This window comes from Crocuta crocuta, unplaced genomic scaffold (assembly GCF_008692635.1).
Source record: "Crocuta crocuta isolate KB4526 unplaced genomic scaffold, BGI_CrCroc_1.0 scaffold64, whole genome shotgun sequence".
In the NCBI taxonomy this organism is placed as follows: Eukaryota; Metazoa; Chordata; class Mammalia; order Carnivora; family Hyaenidae; genus Crocuta; species Crocuta crocuta.
The window spans coordinates 8,954,852-8,975,942 of NW_027530640.1; the positions used below are offsets into that span (position 1 = coordinate 8,954,852).

The window sequence follows — 21,091 nt, forward strand, 5'->3', positions numbered from 1 at the left end:
GTGTGTGGGGTCACCGTTCCCGTGGTTTCCTCTCACACACCTGACCTCTCGTGTCAGCCCGTCAGCTCCCCTTCCCGGAAGAGGTCCCTTATATTTCACCTCTGGCTGAATCTTTCATGTCATGTGTCTGCAGGGGGAGGACCCACTGGCAGGTCTTTAAGAATCAGGAAAATGGTATTTCTCTCCTTTGGGAGAAGAACTGAAAAATCTGTCCAGAGTGACTAGAATACTGATCTGTCCTGTTCTCTCGGTGCGGCCTCAGTCCAATGGAAATCAGTCACCCCGAGCTGCTGCTTGGGGACGCAGAGGTTCAGAAGTCCCAGGACTCAGCAAGCACGTCTGAGTGTGTCTTTGGAGGGGAAATGGCATGAGAGGCAGCTCCAGCCCCACCCGCCGTGGCCTTTGCTGGAGCAGAGAAAACGCATTCTGTTCACGCTGTGGGTGACAGACAGTGATGTGTCTGAAAAAACAGTGCGGCTCTCAGAATGTTCACCCTCCGCGAGGCTCAATGGGCTGTGGGGACTTCTGATTTCGTTGTGCAGGTTGGGAAGGTACCGGAGGCTGTGTTTTGCTGGATTGTCTATCCTGTGATTGATTGGACCTGAGCATGATACCCTGGGTCTCTGTTCTGTTCCGTCCCTGAAATGATCCCAAGTTACCTCCTCTCTCTTTTCTGAGACTGACCCAGCCCAGGCCTGATGCCCATGGCACCAGGACACTGAAAATCCTCTGAGTCAGTGGCCCGGCTGCTGGGATTCGTGGGACTCTCCATGATCTGTGCTCCAGGAAGTCAGAAGAATCCCCCCACATCCGATATTGAGTCGTATTGATGTAACTCGGATAGGCTGCTTCACCACCCTGTACCTACAACATGACACTGTGTATTTCCTATTCGTGGCAGGAACCTCACCAGCCAGAAGCTGATCATCCTTCAAGTGTCTCCTGGTTATTTCTAGAATCTCTGAGTACTGACCCCCACCCTCAACAAGGATGATACATCTAGTTACCAGCCGATTGCTTTGTCCCCCGTCTCTGCTTTGCCCCCCTGTGACTCCCCCACTACTTGCTGCCAGCACAGCCAATGAGAGGTGCCTCACTGGGGCCCCTGACCATCCCAGAGGTGCCCAGGGTGCCAAACTTGGGTTCTTCAGAGCTGGAGCCTGGGCAAAGGGGGGAGCACCCTATTCCCCCAGTCCTGAGGTACACACATGGGCCGCCGACTAGTCCTCACATCCAGTGTCTTGTAGATTTGATATACAAGTGTCTTCATCACTTTAAGCAGCTCAAGGCCATCACCTATGTTAGAACCTCCCTGAGTCTCAAGGAAAACAGAACTGTCAGTTTATGGCCCTGTTCCTCTAACCATAGACACAGCAAACATCCCCAGGGGGATGGGTGGGGCAAAGAAGTCCTCCTGTCATTTCTGTGTCCATCAGACTCTGGGAATGTAAAGGCCATCTAGAAACCCAGTGCTAACCAGCTTCATCAACAGTGGGTTTATTTGCCTGCTGAGCTGAGAAGGCTTCTGGTACAGTTCCCCGGCTGTAAGGAAGAGCTGCAGAAAGAAGAGAGCTAGGGGGAGACGATTCACCTGCTCCCTCCCCTCCCCTCCCTCCTATCTTGCTTCATCTCTCTCCTTTAATTCTCCTCTCTGGTTTCACTTCCTTTTCAGACACTCCCTGTCTGTGAGGCAAGGAGGGGCCTGCCTGCTGGTGGCTCACATTCACATTCCCCTGTTCAGGGACCCCAGTAGGAAAACAAAGGACTTCTCTTTCCCGGTGTCCACGTGTATGTACATCTCAAGGGAGGAATGTGATTGCCCTCCTTGGGGCCATGGTGGTTTCTCAGATGCTGGGTATTCTGGTTGGTTAAGTTGGGGTCAGGTGCCAGCCTGTGCCTGGGGGATGGTGGTGAGATGTGTTTCCAGTCATGGGTGTGTGGATACAAAACCCATGTGCCCCTTGGCCTCCCCTCCCCCCACCCCTGCCTTCCTCCTGCTTGATCTGTGAGTTCACACAGCTTTGGGGCATTTGGGGTAGAAGTGGCAAAGTTGGAAATGTTGTCTCTTCTGCCAGCGTCCGAATCTACACTCAGACACCTGACAGTGGCTTGATAAACTTTTATTTGGATCTAAGTTACCTTTTTCTGCCTTCTACTTAACAGCACACTGCCGAGGCTGGTGGGCCACTGGCCCTGGTATGTATGGGGTCGGTGACACAGGACCGCGGGCCTCTTTGGTCATTTGGTCAGCTGGTCTCTGTCCAGACACAGCAGGCTCTGTTTGACCCATTTCTTTCTTTTTTTTTTTTTTGTAAGTTTATTTATTTTGAGAGAGAGAGACAAAGACAGTGACAGCGACAGTGTGAGCAGGGGAGGGGCAGAGAGAGAGGGAGAGAGAATCCTAAGCAGGCCCCATGCTTTCAGCATACAGCCTAACTTGGGGGCTCAATTTCACAAACCCTGGGATCATAACCTGAGCCAAAATCAAGTTAGACACTCCATTGACTGAGCCACCCAGGCGTCCCTGACCCAGTTATTTCTGACTACTCGGAGGACAAGGAATCCACACTTTCTAACCATATTGTACTGAGAGTGTACTTTGCCCTTAATGGGGGGTTGGGGGTTGTGGGGGTGTGGGAGGCTCTTCCCTCTTCCTCCTCCCTCCCTGGACATGGTGGCTGGGCTAGGACCAGGATGTGGCCTTCCAGTTGCGGGCCCCATGTCTATGGGCATGGAGTGCTTTTCCTCCCAGGCAGGGCCAGGCAGCCTTGACCTTCAATTCTCAGCACCAGCCTCCTTTCCTGTCCCACCCCTGTTGCAGGGAGCCGTTTCTGGGAGCCCTGTGCTCCTCAATCACCATTTCTTTCCAACTTCGTGATTCTTCCCTCAGTCATCTTTCCTCTTGTTAAAGACTCAGAGCTCAGGAAACCCCATCCCCCGACACCTTTATTCATTTCCTGTGTCTGGCTCATTCCTACCCTGAAGCGTAGGGACTTCCCAGCTGCTTGACAACAGTGGAGGAGCAGAGGGAGGCATCCCCGGCAAAGAGTGGCTGGGGATTCCTCCAGGAAGAGCTGGCTTAGGCAACTTCGGCTTCTGCTGGGCCGTCTGTGTCTGCAGCCCAGGGAGGGATTCGGTTGCCTGAACTGATTTACATCCTGCATCTCTCCTGGAGGCCCTTCTTTCTAGCACATTCACCCTCCTGGGGATGAGGGTAAGACAGATAAACATAGAATGGGGGCGTTGCCTCCCTGCCTCAGAGGATCAGACTCCTAATTCCTGTCATTCTCTGGGAGCCTCAACCTCCACGCTTTACACAAGCCTTAATGAGCCCTTTGAGGAGTGATGGGCCCTGAGGCTGCTTATTTTTAACCAGACACGAGTGCTCCCAGCAGGGCAACGTGTCTTGGCCGCCTGGGACAAGCAGACTTGAAGATGTCTGTCCTGGCCTTTACAGGCCTATAGCTATTTGGAGGGGCGTTCGCACAGCTGCCCCTGCATTAGGGGATGTCCCCAAACTGCCGCCACCAGTTTGTCTTCCAGTCTTCCTGGAAGGGAGGGAGATACCTTGACGAGCAGAGGAGGCAGGCAAGTGTGTGAGCACGCGTCCTTTAGGAAGAGCTCTGGGGACTAATTGGGGGTTTTTGTCTAGGATGTGTCACTAGGATTTGCCGAGTCGCCTTAGGAGGCATCAGAAGGTGACAAGTCACTGGAGAACTCGCTGCTTAACACTGGTTCCCCAGGGGCCTGGACCGCGAGCCCCGCAGCCACCGGCTCTGTGCTGTGATTGGCTGGTCCCGGCCCAGTCTGAAGCAGCTTCATAGTAATGGAGGGGACTGGGAGCAGGAGCTCTCCACGCTGTGACCAGGAGGGAACTCCTCTGCCCAGAACAATGGCTTGTGTTTCCTGCAAGCTCACATTCTGAGACCCCAGTGGCACCATCTGAAGGAATTTTAGAAAACAGGGGCCTGGCAAGGATTCACGGAGGGGCTGCTCTCTGGCCCCGTGCCCGTGCACACTGGGACTAAAACAGACCCAGACCCCCTCATGAAGCTTCCTGGTAAGCAGCGGAGACAGATGTTACAGGCATACATGAAAGTTCCACACTGTATGAGGACAGCTGTGCGGCATGTGCCACAGGGATGGGTGGGGTGCTTTGGGAAGTGTGCAAGGTTGGGGGTCTGTGGACTCTTCCAGGAGGGCCTGGGCCCTTTCTCCTCCCCTGTCCACGTGCCTTTCTCTGACTCCATTCTTCACTCCCGTTTGATTTATTTTTCCCAGACCTGCCTCCCTCATCTAGCTAATTCAACAGGAGCAAGGAGATGGGGGTAAGGGAGGGAGGTTGTCAGTGCCTGGAAAATCACTAAGTTCTTGCCTCCGCTCCAGATGATAGGTCTGCCAGCCATCAGTGCCAAGGCTTCTCAACAGCCCTCCATGAGCATGGGGTCCCTCTATTGTGCCACATCTTCCCAGCAGCTCTGCATCCTTTATGGGACTGCCTTCACCCCTGAGATGTGGCATCAAAAGCCTAATGGATGGTGCTAGTTTTCCTTTTTTGGTTTTAATGACTTAGTGGGACTTGTTTTCCTTTATCTCCTGAAAGGAAGAATTCAAGACTTAGGTTTGAAGGGAAAAGGGCACCCCAGGATGTGAAAATGGGGTTGCTACCTGCCTCTGGTCAAAGGCAGATAGGGAAAGTGAATAATGCATCCTCAAAGTGTTTATTAGCATTCTGATGAAGATAAGTGAGGGATCTGAAAGGAAATCTTCCAGAAGAGCTGGTAATTTGTCCCCTGGATAAATCAACTGCTCTTCCTACAAAGCACGTCAGCTTTCTTAGTCAGAGTCTAGGCATAAAAAGGAGCCCCTCTGGACGCCTATGGTTTGCATCCCCAGTGGTGGAGGAGGGATTCAGTTCACATCTGCTAAATGAATTCAGTCATCAGCTGCAGGCTTGGGGGGGGGGCATGGATGAGTATTTGAGACATGCTGCAGGTGTCCTCTCCACAACAGCATACCATCACAAAGGCAAGCACACAATCTGATGGGCCCTTGAGGATTTGCAGGGTTTTTGAAATCCATCTATGGCTCCTCGCAAGGACCGCAGATGAACCGCCGCTCCTGGACATAAACTTACAGTATGCATCGTGCACCTCTGTTTCCTTCCTGTTGGATGGTGGTGCCAGGAAAGCCCAGGTGTGAAGCAACATTTCAGGGCATCTTATCTAGCCCCCCATCTTGGCTGCCAGGGGCCCAACAAGTGTAGGCTCCCCCACGCCCAGAAATTGGGAAGATCTGGCAAAAACTGGGCCTGTATTCTTTGTGCCACCAGTTGGCTGGGCTGTGTCTGTGGCCCAGTTTAAGCATGGCTCAGCTGCTGTTTGTCATGGTTCGCCCCTGCCTCAGTGCTGGGACCTGCTTCACTTCTGTTTAGTCCTCCTGATCTGCTTTTTTCCTGGAGCGGCTGCTAAGTAAAACATGTTTTTGAAGATGCACCGTATATGGTGAAACAGAAGCCCCCTCCTGCATACCCACGTGTAAGACACAGACACCTGTGGGCATACACACAGACACACATTTTGCCCTTCTAGGGTGTCTGAATTTGTGACCCTGGGCCTCTTTATTTTCAGAGTTGCTCTGAGGGTTCAGTGGATGGATGTGAGGGGAGCTTTCTGCACAGTGCCTGGTACGCAGCAAGCATGCACTCAACACATCTGGCTGGTATTCCTAGTAAGGCCGCTGGCCACCCTGAATCCAAGGCATCTTCAACCCGCTCTGAATGGGAGTTGTTTGGGACTAGGGCTCCCTCTGGTGGCTGCTCTCTCCACTCACACCCAGGTCCCTCCAGAAAGGTATGGGGGTGTCGGGTCGGGGGTCATCAGGCACCCCTACCCTTCCCACACAGGGAAAGAGGGCAAGAGGTGGGTAGGAGGAAATATCTCACTTCCCTCACCATTTTCTTTACCTCCTTCCTGACATTGGTCAAGTTGGGGCCAGTAGGTCTGGGGGTAGGAGTAGGGCTGGAAGCCAGGGCTTCCTGGCTGCATGATCTTAGGGGATTGGTCCCTTCCCCTTCCACACCTGCCCCCTTCTCCTCCCAGAGAAGTGCTGACCCATGGCCTTCCAGACAGGCCACAGGATGGCAGGAATGTGGCACGTTGATGGAGGCTCCCCAGACTATCATGAGGTAATTTTATTTCTTTCCATTTTAGGTAAAAATAGTAAATACAAGATAATCTTAATAAAGGTAAAAATACATCATTTGGATTTTGTTGTTGTTCTCTAAACAGTGCTACCTACAGTACAGTTTTTGATTTAGGATTTTTAAATTTTTTTTTATAAACAAATAGAACTATTTTGCTATTAGGCTATCTGTGTTCTCGTCTGGCACTTAAGAATAGATCACAGGTCACCTCCCGGTTCTGTTTGGATGTGATTGGGTGGTGGGGAGGGGGTGAGCAGGGGTGCATGGGATGAGGTGGTCTGTCTCCTGGGACACAGACAGAGATGCGGTCCGTGTGCAGTGGGAGGGCACGTGTGTGCATCCAAGAAGGCCTCTTCCCGCACGTCCCTGTGACTGGACCAAAGGTCTCACACGTACGTGTCGGGGAGTGTGTCGGGGAGTGCTTCCTCCCCCTCCCTTTCTTGCCCAACAGCCTAGGTTCACAACAGTTCTGGGTCAAGGCAGGCTGCTACCCTGCACGTGTCAGCGGCTCTGCTCAGGACAGAGCCAGTGGGTCCCCGTAGTGTCCCAGAGGGGAGGGCCTGGGACCTTCCCTGCCAGGGCTGGTGGCTAGGAAATCCATCCCGGCCTGGGAATGCTGGTAGAAGTCACAGATGCCGATGCAGGCCGCTAAATGTCTTTGCCCTTGTTTACCCTCAGGTGGTCTTTGTTTAAATTCTTTCCAAATTTCTCACTGAGCTGCTGGATCAGGTCTGCCAGCTCACCAGTAGCTTGAGATTTCTCTTCCAGAAGCTCATAGCGCAGGCTGGAGATATCTTGCTTGATTTCCTTCAGCTCACCTGCAAGGACAGATGAGATGTTGGTGAGCACGAGGCAGAAGGGGCTCCTCCCACATACATTTGGGGTGTGTGTCCTTCCAGCAGGTTTTCAGGTTTCCCACTAAGGGCAGAGGTGAGGGCACAGGAGGTGTGTTTTGACCTAAGTAACACCCACCTCCTACCACTGAAGGACACGTCCATCCATTTAAAACCCCCTTCTTCCCATTCCTGGTCAAAATCTTTGTTAAGGGTTTCAGCTAGATGGAGGAGTCAAGGTCAGGATCGTGAAATCCTATTCCAGCACCTATTTCATATCATGATTGTTAGATGTTGGTCTTGGAGCCATTAAGGGCAGATTTCAAGACTCTGAGCAACACCCTCCTTAACTGGGATAGTCATTTTCATGCTGCTCCATGTTTTACTCTGTCTTTATCTGAGGGGGCTGGGAAACTCCCAAGTGTGGAGGGAATGGCTCAGCACAGGGCACGTGGCTACACAGCCAGGCAGCCAGGCAGGGCCCCGCCCCCCAGCCCCGGCGCCATGCAGCCAGCACTGCCTGGCTGAGGCCTCCTCCTCCTTCCAGAGCAAGGGACCCCCGGGTAGGAACTTGCACTTGTTTCCACAGTGAACCACGTGGGCACAAATCCACCTGGGCTGGGGCTGTGGAACTCTTAGTGAGGAGGGCTCCGATGTTCTGTTCTGCTCTTACAGACCTTGGACTTGACTCAGACAGGAGTCCAGTGCCTGGGAGCACACTATTCATCTCTCTCTTCTCCTCATGTGTTGCACACAGAAAAGGCAAAGCTCTTAAAGGTACGGTTTGGCCAGTTTTGACAAATGTACACATCCCCTATTTCCTTTACGTGGGGTGCTTTCCCGGAGCCCCAGCTGCATGGTATAACCCCAGTGGCACGAGGCCCGGCAGCTCCCCACTTCTGTAACCAGTTGCATTCCTGCCCATCACAGCTGGCTGGCAGGCTGGCAGCTTTATGTTGCAGACCCATAAGTAGGGGTAGCAGGATGGGCCCCTGCTCAGCCCCTAGGAAGCGCCAGCCCAGGAATGAGGTCAGCTGCTGTGGATCTTCAGGCTGTATGCTAGATGCCCCAGGATGAAGCAGAGGGTGACTTCATGACCAGGTGCTTTGGGTGGGCCCCTGTGGCCCAAGGGAGGGCAAGCTTTCGTGCCTTTGCTCATCGAGGAGGCTGCGTCTAGGTAGCAAATATTTGTCCTATGTGTCTCATGAAGATTAATTACCTGGTATAAGGTAATTTGCTTTTCACTTAAGAGTAACTGCATTAAATGGACTGGAAAATAACCCAAACACTGAAAAGGATGTAGTCTGCAAACCTCAGTGTGCATCAGGATGACCTGGTGCTTTTAGCAAAATGCACAACACCGCCCAACCCCCCACCCCCACCCCAACGCAAGAGTCACCCCAGAGATGCTGATGCGTTAGGCCTGGGTGGGTTTTGGGATCTGCAATTATAACAGGCAATTTTGAGTTGGGGGATACCTTAAGAAACACTGCGAATTGTCAGATTCTGAGAGCCTGGAAGTTGACACAGGGTGGTGACATTCTGCTTGCTGCTCTCTGTATATGCACCCACAGAATGAGAACTTCTGGGCCATTTTGGACCTCATGGGACATGAGGCGGTAGGCAGAGTCATTACCAGCCCCCTACCCCCGAAAGGTGACCAGATCCTAATCCCTGGTGTCCAGACTGAGTATGATAACTTGCTATGGCAAAAGGGAACCAGGGTCATACGTGGAATTAGGGTAACTCATCAGCTGACTTTAAATAGGGAGATTATTTTGGATTATCCAGTCTAATGCTAAGTCTTTAAAAGAGGAAGGGGAAAGCAGAAGAGAGGGTCAAAGAGACATGACGACAGACGTGGAAGCAACACCGCAGCTGGAGAAGGGCTCAGTGCCCGGGAGCTGGTTCTGAGATGAGGTGCTGTGTTCAGGCAGAGGGTGGCCCCAGCCAACAGCCAGCCAGGGAGCAGAGGCCTCAGCCCTGTAGCTGCACGGAACCTCCTTCTGCCCATACCCCAACCAGCAAGGAGATAGAGCCTCCCCAGGGCCTCCAGGCAAGAACACGGCCCTGCAGATGACACCTTGATTTTGGCTTGGTGAGACCATGTCCCACTGACGGCCTGTGGGACACCATTCGCTTACCTTCATTGACTTCGTCATTTTCTCTATCCACCTGGGCCTTCAGGACATATCTTTTTATGAGCCGTTTCATGATTTTCTGAAATGTGAGCACAAGGAGAGGGTCAAACAAGCCTGGCTGAGGACAGAAGCAGCCTGCATGGTGTATGTGTGGCTCCTCTTCTCTGCAGGGCGCCAGGTGCATGGCCCGGACTCCTCCTGTGCCTGGTGTCTCTCTTCTGAGGATACCTTGCCTGTTGGTGGGACCCAGGCCTGACTCTGTTTAACCTCTCCCCGTAGGATGATCCTGCCCCTGGGGTGTAAGAATAGGACACTTAATGGTGGCAGGCCAAGCCAAGGAGAGAGAGAGAGACAGAGAGACAGAGAGAGACAGAGAGCACCACCTAAGATGTATGGGTGCTGCTTGAGGGTCCTAAGCCCAACTCTACCCTGATCTTTGTGACCTTAGCCAGTCAGGTCCTCTCCTCGGGTCTTAGAATCAGGACCAGGTCAGACAAGTCCACTGTACCTTAGAAAATTCCTACTGAAGGCAGAGACAGACATGGCTGGTCCTTGGGAGGTTTTCCCAAAACACCCCTTCCCTTAGATCCCCTCCGCCCAGCACTGGGCTGCCGGGCACATTGGAGGAGATGGCTGGAGGAACTGCCATGTGTTATGCAGATATTGGTTCTTCCAGCCAATGAGGAGGTATTAGTAAACACTCAAGAGGGTGTTATGCTGAGCGAAATAAGTCAGGCAGAGAAGGACAAGTATCATATGTTTGCACATATAGGAGGATTAGGAGGAACTTGACGGAGGAACAAGCGGGAGAAGAAGAGGGGAGATGGTGGGGGAGAGGGAGGGAGGCAAACCATGAGAGACTCTTGAATGCTGACAAAAACTGAGGACTGATGGATGTGGGGGGGAGGGGGGATGGGCATGGAGGAGGGCACTTGTGGGGATGAGCACTGAGTGTTATGTGGAAACTAATTTGACAATAAACTATTTGTAAAAAAAAAAAAAAAAAAAGTAAACACTCAAGAGATACCCAGAATAGAGCCAAGTGTGAGAAGGACTCCAGGAGGTGAACTTTGGATTTTGCTGGCTAGTCGTTGGAGGCTTCCTGGGAAATCACAGGATTTAGAGATCCTCTGGTAGCGGAGGCTTCTGAATCTTGCACAAGTGGAGCAGCTGGCAGAGGGAGGGATTCCTTGTCCCTGGCTCGTCCCTGACTGTGACTGCCTCACCTGCTCTCCTGAGGACTCCAGAGACACAGGTGGCGTTTTTCTAAATGGAAGGGGCCTGAATTCTGTCCCTAGCTGTGGTGCTATGTGGGTTGCTAAGTTCTCTCTGGATACCTGGGCTCAGGAAGAGCTGTTTGTAAGCAAAGGGAAGAGGATGGCTGGGATGCCGAGAGAAGGATTTAACACATTCTGGTCACCAGCTGCCTTTTATGGCAAAGACTTCATCCCTGTGTCTCCAGGCCTTGTGATTCTAGGACTTTCAGGGAGCCAGCAAAGGCTCTTGGTGCTGAGCCCTGAGTCCCCCCAGGCCAGTGCGGCCTCTCCTCAGCCGTCAGGCTGGTGGTTCACTTGGCTCTGTGGTATGAGTCATGATCTTATTTCTGGCCAAACAGTGAATGAGCAGGTTGCCTTCATGCTGCCCTCCGTCCGAGGGCCCTGGGTCTTGCCATGGTAGTGGTCAAGCTGCCATGCTAGATTTACCCTTGACATTATCCTAGTCAATAAGGCAGGTTACCCAAGTTAAGAATACATGCCTTGCTTGGGATTCAGTAAGGTTCTTTTCACTTTGAATTGGAAAGCCAAAGTAAAACCATCTTTATCCCGAGCCAGTCCTCATGAAGGAAAGCGCAAAACCCCAAAACCCCAGATACCCAAGTTTGTAAAATGCATCCTGAATACAGAAATCAGAAGTCTTCTGCAAAATTTCGGGCTGAAGCAGGTCCAGGGGATCTAGTTAAAGTCTGTTGCTGTTTTAAGGAAAACCTCAAGAATTAAGGGTTCTTTGGTTTCTGAACTCATCAGCTGAACCAGTTTTATATGTATGAGGAAAAAAGCACAAGCCTGAGACTGAAGGTGGAAAGTTCTCTTTGCGGTGATATGCCGAGCAGAGTCTTTTCCCCACTACCACAGTGATCACCACCTTCCCCACTTCGGGTGCACGCTGTGTTTTAGTACAACCCAACTCAGCCCATTAGTGGAAAAGGTGCCATGGTATGTTACTATTAATACAGTGTGCCCCTCCAAATCCATTTGTTTTGAATAGGCGAGACACCACTCACAAGCCCCCTGCACTGCGGAGTGGCCCTCTGGGAGGAGGGCGGAAGGGGTGAAAAAGAAGCAAAGACACAGATGGAGTGAGGCTCTCCCACAGACCAGGAGTCCTGTTAGCCTGCTTGACGAAATGGCCTCACCGAATCCTCCCAGAAGCCCAGTGAGATCGGGGAGGTTGTCTCTGTTTTCAGATGAGGGCCCCGAGGCTCAATGAATCAGGTGACCTCTCCAGGGTCATACATCCCGAAAGTGAGATTTAACCAAAATGGGAACCGAAGCAGGGGCTTCTTCTAACCTCCAGGAAAAGGTTCTGTGCATGACGCTTCAGGGGATGGGATGCAAGCAACTGGCTCCCATTGGTCAGTAGGGGTTCTGGCTGCTTTTAGGTACCCATTTGATCTTTAAAAAACAGCGTTCTCTGCAGGAGGAAGCCTCAGCTAGACTTTGGAGGATGGATGGCTTCATTCAATTGTTATCTCCTTTTTTTTTTTTTTAATGTTTTATTTATTGCTAGGAGAGAGAGAGAGACAGCGTGAGCAGGGGAGGGTCAGAGAGAGAGGGAGTCACAGACCGAAACAGGCTCCAGGCTCCGAGCTGGCAGTCAGCACAGAGCCCAACGCGGGGCTCGAACCCACGAACCGCGAGATCATGACCCAAGCGAAAGTCAGACACTTAACCGACTAAGCCACCCAGGCGCCCCTCAGTTGTTATCTCTTGGGATATTTCAGTGAAAGATATTGTTGCTCTTGGGGAAGGTCACTGGTATGTCATTGTCATGAATGCTCATGGCCCACTCTTGAACGCTGGCCTGTATAACTTGACCTAAGGTTTGCACATCTGTGGCTCCAAGGGGAGAGAAACAAATGCTTGTTATTAAGCCTCTCACCACGCATCAGGATTATGAGGGTTAGTAAGGAAGCAGAATCTCATGAGCATTGCAGACAAGTCTTCCACCCTTCCTTCTTCCTCCCACCCCCACTTTTCACTCAGGAGCGACAGGTACCTAAAAGGAAAACAGTGTGACTGCTGGGCAACTGCTTAGAGACTTTGTGTCCTCATGGGCATCCGGTTTCCCCTCTGGAGTGTACATGTTAGACTGCCTGGGGTATGCAGGAGCGAGATGCCAGGCTTATCACTAGAAATGCCGAAGTGGTTAGAAGGGGCCCATCTGTGTAAGATGGATGCTATAGAGGAGATTTATTTTCAGGAGACCTGGACCCTAAAAGTCTCCCCTCCTTCACTGTGTAGGGGGAAAAAGAATGTTCCTTTGTTATAGGTTTTGAGACATCTCCTTGCTCTCTTTCATAGAGTCCTTTCACATCGAGAAGATAATAAACTTTCCCCAAGTTAATGTGTCCCGGTCAGTGCAAATTCTGCCTGCCTTGCCCTCCTGCCCTTAGCAAGTCCTGGGGGTGAGTATATGTAGTGATGTGATCATCGAGGGGATTAGAATGAGATGCACAATAGGTCAGAAGGGCCATGAGACTGAGTCCCACATCTGGGGAAGGAGACACACAGTTCTCGGCCCCCTCCCCCCACTTCCCGGGGCTCAAATGGCCTCTCCATGCTTCTGGCTCTTTCTGTGGAAGAGGCATGTGTCTCTGTATAGCCAGGGCAGTTAAAGATGTAAACTAAGAGCACATATATGGTATTTTGAAGATGGTAAGTGAAGTAGAATCCAGAAGGAAGCAGTGTTGTCACCTAGGAAAACAGAAATCGAGGGACTTTTGGAAGGGAGGGGGCAAAATGGATCCTAGGACATGTTTTTTGTTAAACTGGGATTTATCAGACACCAGAAAGGGAAGAGGTCAGCATTGGCAAGTTATCTATCCTATTTGCTTTAATCTCTACTGAAAAGGCCACCTAGGACATGGAAAAGAGGACTCCCACTGGTTTGGGGAAAGGCTTGCATCACTGGGGCTTGCTTGACTTACAGACAGCACCTGGATCCTCTGTTCATTTGGGCTGTGGCTTGTTGGCTTTGCCCATGATGGAAATGTACCTCTCAGAGAGTGGTATATCTGTGTCTACACATGCCCCAGCAAACAGACACCCTGGATGTTGGAACGGGTCACAGAGTCACTTTGACAGGAGGCATACTTTGACCCCCACACCAGTATTTTGGTTTTGTTTCATTGTTTAGTTCCATATGAGCCCAGATTGGAAACAAAGCATGGCGAAAGCAAGGGACTAGGCTTGTGAAAAGTAGCAGTCAGAACCCTGGGCACCTAAGTTAAAGCCCAACACAGGGGGCCTCTGCCTTCCCTTACCATGGAGAAGCCCCTGAAGTTGAAGGATTGGCAAACTTAACATAAACATCTCGAGCACTAAGTTTGAAAAATCCAGCGGATCTACTGAAGAGACACAAAGGCAATGAGTTTAAAGACTCCATGTGCATGCACAACGGGGCTTTTGTCTTACTGGGAATGCTATAGAATTACTCCGAACCATGACAGTGTGAGACACTGACAGCACATGTCCTCTCTGAGGTGCTACTCTGGATGTAGCCGGGATAGTAAGAAAGAGGAAGTGCTAGGCTCCTTCTGCTCTCTGCACATTTGGAAGTTGCTTTGGGAAGAAAGCAGTGCAATTTTGAAGTCCACCAGTGGGCCCAAGAAAACAGAAGAGGCTTTGTCAGACCCTTGTCCTAATCTTTCATGCTAGAAGCTCTTCCTCTACCTTGTCTCCTCCCCTCACCCCTCCACAGACAGCAGCTGGCAGGTAATATAGGTTCTCAGCAAGGCTTGGGTGTCTAGGAAGCGTGATGTAGTAAAGGAGGGGTGCCCTTGTGACTCAGACAGATAGTTGAACCAGCTGTGGGGCCTTCACCACTGAGCCTTAGTTTTCCCATCTGATAAATGGATTTAAAGATACTGTCTCTTTCACCAGCATATGGTGAGATTATACCCAGGCTGGTGTCTAGCCTCTACCCCTATATCCTTCATGCCATCTCCTGCTTCACTCTTGTCTGAGCAGATAACCAGACTCACCTTGCAGGGCTGAGCAAAGGGTGCATGTGCAAATGCCAAATGTTCTCTGATTCCCTTTACTTGCCTCCCAGCCCTTTCTCTCTGATGCTCACTGGTTTTTCTTTCTTCTTTTCTGTGAAAACTGTTTGAGTAAGCAGCCCCAGGCTTTTCTTGGTGGAGTCACAAAATACAGGGTGAGCAAGCCGTCCAAGGCCATCAGTAGCCCGAAGCTGAATACCACCAATCTCTGTAATCACGAGCAGGAATCTCTTGGGGACATTGAAAGCAGCAGGGACTCAACCATTGATGAGGAAAGACAGGAACGGGATCTCTCTGAGGCTGCTTTTGAAAATAGTCTTGCTCATAAAGGATTCATTCTGGGTACAAGATGTTTCACCAGGTAATCAGTCTTCCTTTATCTCAGCAGCTGATTCTGCCCAAAACCCATCAGAGATTTGACCCTACCCCATTAGGGTTTTCTATCTCTTTTGTGGCACAGATAATCTATACTTTTCTCTGAGAAGCTGAGAAATAAAAATCCTTTCACTGACCAAAGGATTTGTCCTGTAAAATAACTCAAAGCAGATCAAACTGGTCAGGCCCAATTTTGTACACGAATAAATACAAGATTTGCCCATTTCCAGTTTTTAGACCGTGTCATCTCATAAAACCGTAAGTACTTTGAGGGATGAGCCATTTCTTAATTGTGCACTTAAATCCTCCTACCTGCACAGCTGGCTCTGAAATATGGGCAGAGCTACAGTTAGAGACCTGTGTCTGGAAGATGCCATGTCGAAGTCTAATTGCTCCCTCTGGGATGGTGGCACTGGGACATAGCACCTCGGCCACAGGAATGCTCAGGGCAGCTTCACATTGACCTCTGATAAGAACTGATCAGCATGGATAAAACTGCTGATCCTTGAGAAGGGGAAGGCAGGAAAAGAATGGCCTGTACTTCTATAATCAATAACCTGTAGTTAGCATTTATCATTGGCTCATGGGCTGATTCAAACAGATACAGAGATGTGGCATTGATTTCCAAAAGCAATGCAAGGGCCTGCAAGCATAAAAACACTTCTAAGGTTTATGTACGCGAACAGATTTGGGCAGGCTGGTGCTCTTAGGTCAGGGGGTTAGTGAAGACACCGGTGCCCACCTGGTTGCTCAAGACAGATGCCTGGGACCCATCTCTGCAGATGGGCATCAGGTCCTGTTGCCTCTATGTCCGGAATATATTCTGGATCTATCTACTTTCCTCCATCACCCTATTCACACCCTAGGTCCAAGCCCCCCTCCCCTGCACCTGGATGACAGTCCCCTGTCCCCTGCCTGCTGAACTCTAGCTCTCCTCTAAACTTGCCAAGCCTCCCTCCTCTGGCTTTTATTTTTAAGTTTATTTTTATTTATTTTGAGAGAGATAGAGAGCGAGCAGGGGAGGGGCAGAAAGCGAGGGAAAGAGAATTCCAAGCAGGCTTGAACCCACAAACTGTGAGATCATGACCTGAGCTGAAATCAAGCACTGGACACTTAACTGCCTGAGCCACCCAAGCGCCCTGCATCTCCCCTCTGGCTTTTGCTGATGCCTTTCCTGTCCTGGGAGGCCCCACACAGCTACCTCCTTATTTATGAGGTCTTAGGTAACTGTCCTGTCCTTGAGAAGATGCCTCCTTTGATAACCACATTTAAGCAGGGGCTCCCTTCTTTTCTCTATTTTTGCACCCTATAGTTTTCTTCTTTCTACTTTTATCAATTGGAAGTTACTATTTGCTTGTGTGTTTACTTGTTCCTGTGACTATCCCTCACTGGTCTGGAAGTGCCGCTCTGATAGGGGCTGTGTCCTCACCCCCAGTAAGTAGTGCAGTGCCTTTCGTCTAGTTGGCACTCATTACATGTTTGCTGAATGACGGAGGGAATGCAGCTGGGAGGCTGACAGCCACATTTCTAAACCCATGCCTGGATGGAGTCCACTTCTGCCCGTAGCTGGGAAGGGTGTGGTTACCTGGTATCTGGTGGGCTTGCTGAAACTGTTATTTGCTGTTAGGTTTTCAGAATTCCTCATGCCAGCCTGGTAGCGAGTCTTCTGGGGGAGGGGGAGAATGAATAATAATAAATAATACACATACACACACACACACACACACATACACACGTTCAAATAATGCATATGACACCCATACATGAGGCTGTGTCTAAAAAGAGGACCCACAAGAAGCTGATATGCTCCCTGGTGCTAGGCTTCCTAGAACATTGTTCTTGGGACTTGAGTTCTGTATGATGACAACAGCTTACGGAACATAGTGTGGTCAACTTTGGGAAGCATGAGCTGAAGGTGCAGAGTGGGTCTTTCCTCCAGCACTCCTTGGAGATTTTAATATGCTAATATACAGTGAGAATCTCCAGGAGCAGGGCAGATGACAGGCAGGGAAGCTCTCTTCCCAGAGGTCATTCTCCAGGTACTTTCTGGGAAGAGCTCCTCCTCCCTGGCAGGAGGTGCTCCCTCCATGGGGTGGTGGCTCACCAGGCAGCTTGCTCAGCCTGGACAGGGCACGTCTGCAGGGCACTGGGGGGAGAAGGGCAGCCGCCACTGGCAGTGGCTGCGCTGCTGTTTCGGCCTTTTCTGAACAGCACGGGCCCCTCGCTGACTTCCCTTGTCTCAGGGGCTCTGTGTGCCAATCAGACACACACACCTCCCGCCTCCCCCTCCTGCAACCTCCTCTTGCCCCATAAATTCCGTGCTACCTACCTTGAATTTGGAATTCAGCATGCCCATTTCAAGGTCATTTTCACAGCTTTTGGCCTTAGATTTGCAGAGTTTTATGAGGCACATCTTGATTCTCATTATGAGATAATAAAATGATTTAGGGCTTGGCACAAGATTGAAAGGAGCAGGTAGAGTTCTTCCTTCATCAAAGTAAGACAGCCAGAGCTTTGCCCTGGCAAATTTCCACTCCACATCTGCGTCCTCCTGTGGGACGAGGGAAATAACACACCATCAAAGGGCACAATTTCATATCGGAGTTCAGTGTGATGAGTGGGGACGCAGTCTACACATTATGGCAGCAGATTCCTTTCTCTTTTTCCTTTGTTTCCTTTTTCCTTTCCTTTCCTTTCTCTTTGCCTCCTTCTTTCCTCCCTCCCTCCCTCCCTCCTTCCCTCCCTCCCTCCTTCCCTCCCTTCCTTGCTTATTTTGAGAGAGAGGGAGAGAATCCCAATCAGGCTCCCCACTGTCAGCACAGAGCCTGATGTGGGGCTTGATCTCACGAACTGGTGATGGCAGATTTCTAAACAGGACTCTAATATTTCTGTGGGTGTTCTTCTGTACAAAGACATGAGATGGGGAGCATTTGCTTTTGCTGAAACCGCATGAGGTTAGTCATTCCTAACAATCTCTACCTAACTCCTCAGGACTTAGCGATGAAAACCTCAGCTTCCTCATACCGCCTTGACTCTCCCCTGGGAATTTTCACAATCATTCTCCCCTCGCCACTCACCAGAGGACTTTTCTCACTGCCCGTTAATCCCGTTATCCATTAACATTTAGAGCTCTGCTGATTCACAGTCCACCACAGCATCAAGGTATTAACGTTTTGGAGCATTACTGCCCAGTAGAAATATAATAGGAGCCATGAAGGTGAGCCACCTAATTACATTTAAACGTTCTAGTAGGCACATTATAAAAAGTAAAATGGAACAGGTGAAATTAATTTCAGCACTATATTTTATCGAATCTGGTAGATCTGAAGTGTAACCGCTTCAGCATGTAATCATCATAAAAGTTCTTGATGAGGTAGTGCACATTTTTATTTCATATTGAGTCTTTGAAATCAGTGTATGTTTTATAATTACAGCACATTTCAGTTTGGACCAGCCGCCTTTCAAGCACTCAGTAGATACATGTGGCGGGCAGCTCCCATGTTGGATGGTATTATACATGGTGTACTTACTAGAAAGTGTATTTCTTATTGCTCAAAGTGCGGCCACAGAGGATGTTGGGAGATCCTGCCTATGTGATTCAAGAGAAACCAGCCTGATGGGAGTCAGCAGGAGGTAGTCCAGTCATGCTGTCTCCCCTGGTGGCGGTGGTAGTTTTAATCCCTAGATCTATTCTGTCTGACTTGGTGTCAATCCCAGAATGCTGTGTGGGTCCTCTAAGAGGTAGCAGGTGTATTTTGGTTTTGTTTTGTTTACAGGTTATGTTTTTTTTACAGGCAAGCTCTTTAGGCCTCTGCCCCAGTGGCACAGTTTGAGAGTGGGAAAGAGGTATGATTTGCAGTCAGATGGACCCTTACCAGCTGCAGGACTTCAGCAAGGGCTCTGTCCGTGGATGGAGAGAATGCTGCCTCCCTCACATAGCCCTGAGATGGGCACTGAGCATGTGCTCCGTGAGGCTGGGTTCCTCTCCGCACAGACACGAGCTACACTTGTCAGGGCTGTGAGCCTAGCAGGGGCCCACATGAGGCTGCCAGGAGGTACCGCGTGCTGTAAGATTATAACCTGCAGGCTTGGCCATTTTGTTTGCTTCTGCTGAGAAGGTGTCAGCAGCTGGCTGGGTCTGTGGGACATCATATTGGAGTCTTCTAGACTAGAAGTTTTGTGAGGGCAGGGCTTGCTCCTGGCCTCTGCTGCACAACAGAGAGATGTGACAGGGACGCCTGACTTAAGAGGAAGGTTGGTATAGCGGTGACAGCACAGGGTCTGGAGCCTGCCTGGGTTCCAGTCCTGCCTGGGTTCCACCCTGGCTGTGCAGCCGTGGTGGCATAGCTGCTCTGGGCCTCTGTTTTCTCATCTGTAAAATGGGGATAAGAATGCTTACCTCATGGGTCATTGTGAGAATTGGGTGAGTTCACACTCGAGGAACACTTCGTGTCAGACATGAATATGCCTTCAGTAAGTATTATTTTTATTCCCATAGTTTAACACAGTGCCTAGTGTTCAGCCTTGGGTCATTCAGCAAACACGTGTCGAGTGCCTACCCTGTGGCCGGCATGGACTAGATAGGCACTGGGTTGACAGTCTGTACCCTCGGGGATTGCATGCTCTGGCCCATGACACGATTATGTCCAACTACTCATCTCCTGGTCTTTCCCCTGGAGTTGTGCTAAGGGCTGCAGAGATGCTGGGGGCAGGGTTCCTGACCTGGCCTTGGGGGCGGGGGCTGCCTGATGGCTGGTGCTGGGGGGTGAGTAGTTCTCTCCCAGGTCAGGTGTGGATTGGGTGGGGGCAGAGAAGGGTGGGGGCTCTGNTTTAAACGCTGACAGGAAGGGCGAAGATACGCGTGGAGCAGGGATGACGTGCAGTGGCCCCTGAGAGGCGAGAGAGAGCGCGGGGAGCCGGGGCACACAGGCTGGCAGCTCAGCCGCAGGAGGGCAGGTGGGGGCGTGGCGGGGGCAGAGGCAGGCTGGTCCCTGGATGTGGACAGCGGGTGCTCCAGATCTGTTGACCGAACAAATAAGCGTTCCATGGAAGAATGCACAATTACGTACTGCATCGAAGTTCAGTGTGACTGTGAACACTGGGCACTGTCTAGTGGCCTCGTTATATGTCTCAGTGTCCGTGTGCACGCACCACCGGCGGGGCTGGGAGGGCACATGCGCTCTCACCCGAGGAGAAGCGCAGAGCCCAACGGGAGGTGTGAGCTGCGGGGTGGCGCAGGGCAGTGCTGGGGTAACCGGAAGGGACCCGCCCACGTGACATCGTGGCTCCGCCCACTCCTGCCCCTGACTAGTGGGTGTCTCTCCACACTGCGCCGCAGGGGTTCACAGGCCGCATTCGTTTGTGCGTGTTTGTTAGGATGGGGTACGATGCCCAGGGTGAGTGGTACAGAGGTCTGCATATTTTCCAGGCACCATGTGGTTTCTCTTACATACGGGGAAACTGAGGCCTGGGGGGGGGGGCAATGGTTAGCAACAGCTCATCCACATAAGAGACCAAATACATACACCATTAAAAAAAGATATTTGTCCATGGACAGCGTGTTGCCTTTTCCTGTGGGTGGCAGGGGGGAAGAGGGCAAGGCTTCGTGCTGGCTCACTGCTTCCTTCTTTTCCTCGCACAGCCTGCCCTCTTGAAGGCCCAGAATACCACATTGTTTCACCTTCCTGCCTTGGCACATGCTCCTCCTGTTTAGAATACTCTATTTTGGAGTGTGTGGGGGCGGTGTTATGAGCCAAATGCATCCCCTAAAATTCATATGTTAAAGCCCTAACCCCAGTGCCTTAGAATGTGACTCGATTTGGAGACAGGGCCTTTACAGAGGTGAGTAAGGTTCAGTGACATTGCTAGGGCAGGTCCTAACCTAACATGACTGGTGTCCTTCTAAGGAGCGGCAGAGCCTCCAGGGGTGCGAGCACAGACAGGAAAAGCCATGTGAGGACACCACAAGCAGGCGGCCACCTGCAAGCTGAGGAGAGAGGCCTTGGAAGAAAACAACTGGGCCAGCACCTTGCCTTTGGACTTTGAACCTCTAGAACTGTCAAGAAATCCTGTCTGTACTTCAGCCACTCAGTCTTTGGTGTTTTGTTATGGTAGCCCAGCAAACGAATGCATGGAGGACTTTAATTTTTTTTTCTATGTGAGAAATACACTAAGACATGTCTTACACAAGACTCAAGCACAAAGGCATACCAGGCAGATGTGACAGTTCCCTTCCAAATGTCTCTCCTTTACCTCC

General features: G+C 50.9%; 1 protein-coding gene across 1 annotated transcript in view; it reads right to left on the reverse strand.

Moving 5' to 3' along the window:
* Nucleotides 1-6,662: 6,662 nt before the first annotated feature.
* TRPC7 (transient receptor potential cation channel subfamily C member 7) overlaps nucleotides 6,663-21,091 on the reverse strand; it is a 126,172-nt gene continuing 111,743 nt past the window's right edge. Inside the window, exons 8-11 of the mRNA XM_077768936.1 lie at nucleotides 17,165-17,386; nucleotides 16,421-16,501; nucleotides 9,183-9,258; nucleotides 6,663-7,023 (exon numbers count right to left, since the gene is read on the reverse strand). Of these exons, the coding sequence (XP_077625062.1) occupies nucleotides 6,854-7,023; nucleotides 9,183-9,258; nucleotides 16,421-16,501; nucleotides 17,165-17,386 (549 nt within the window). The 3' untranslated portion in view covers nucleotides 6,663-6,853. The remainder of the gene's footprint in view (nucleotides 7,024-9,182; nucleotides 9,259-16,420; nucleotides 16,502-17,164; nucleotides 17,387-21,091) is intronic.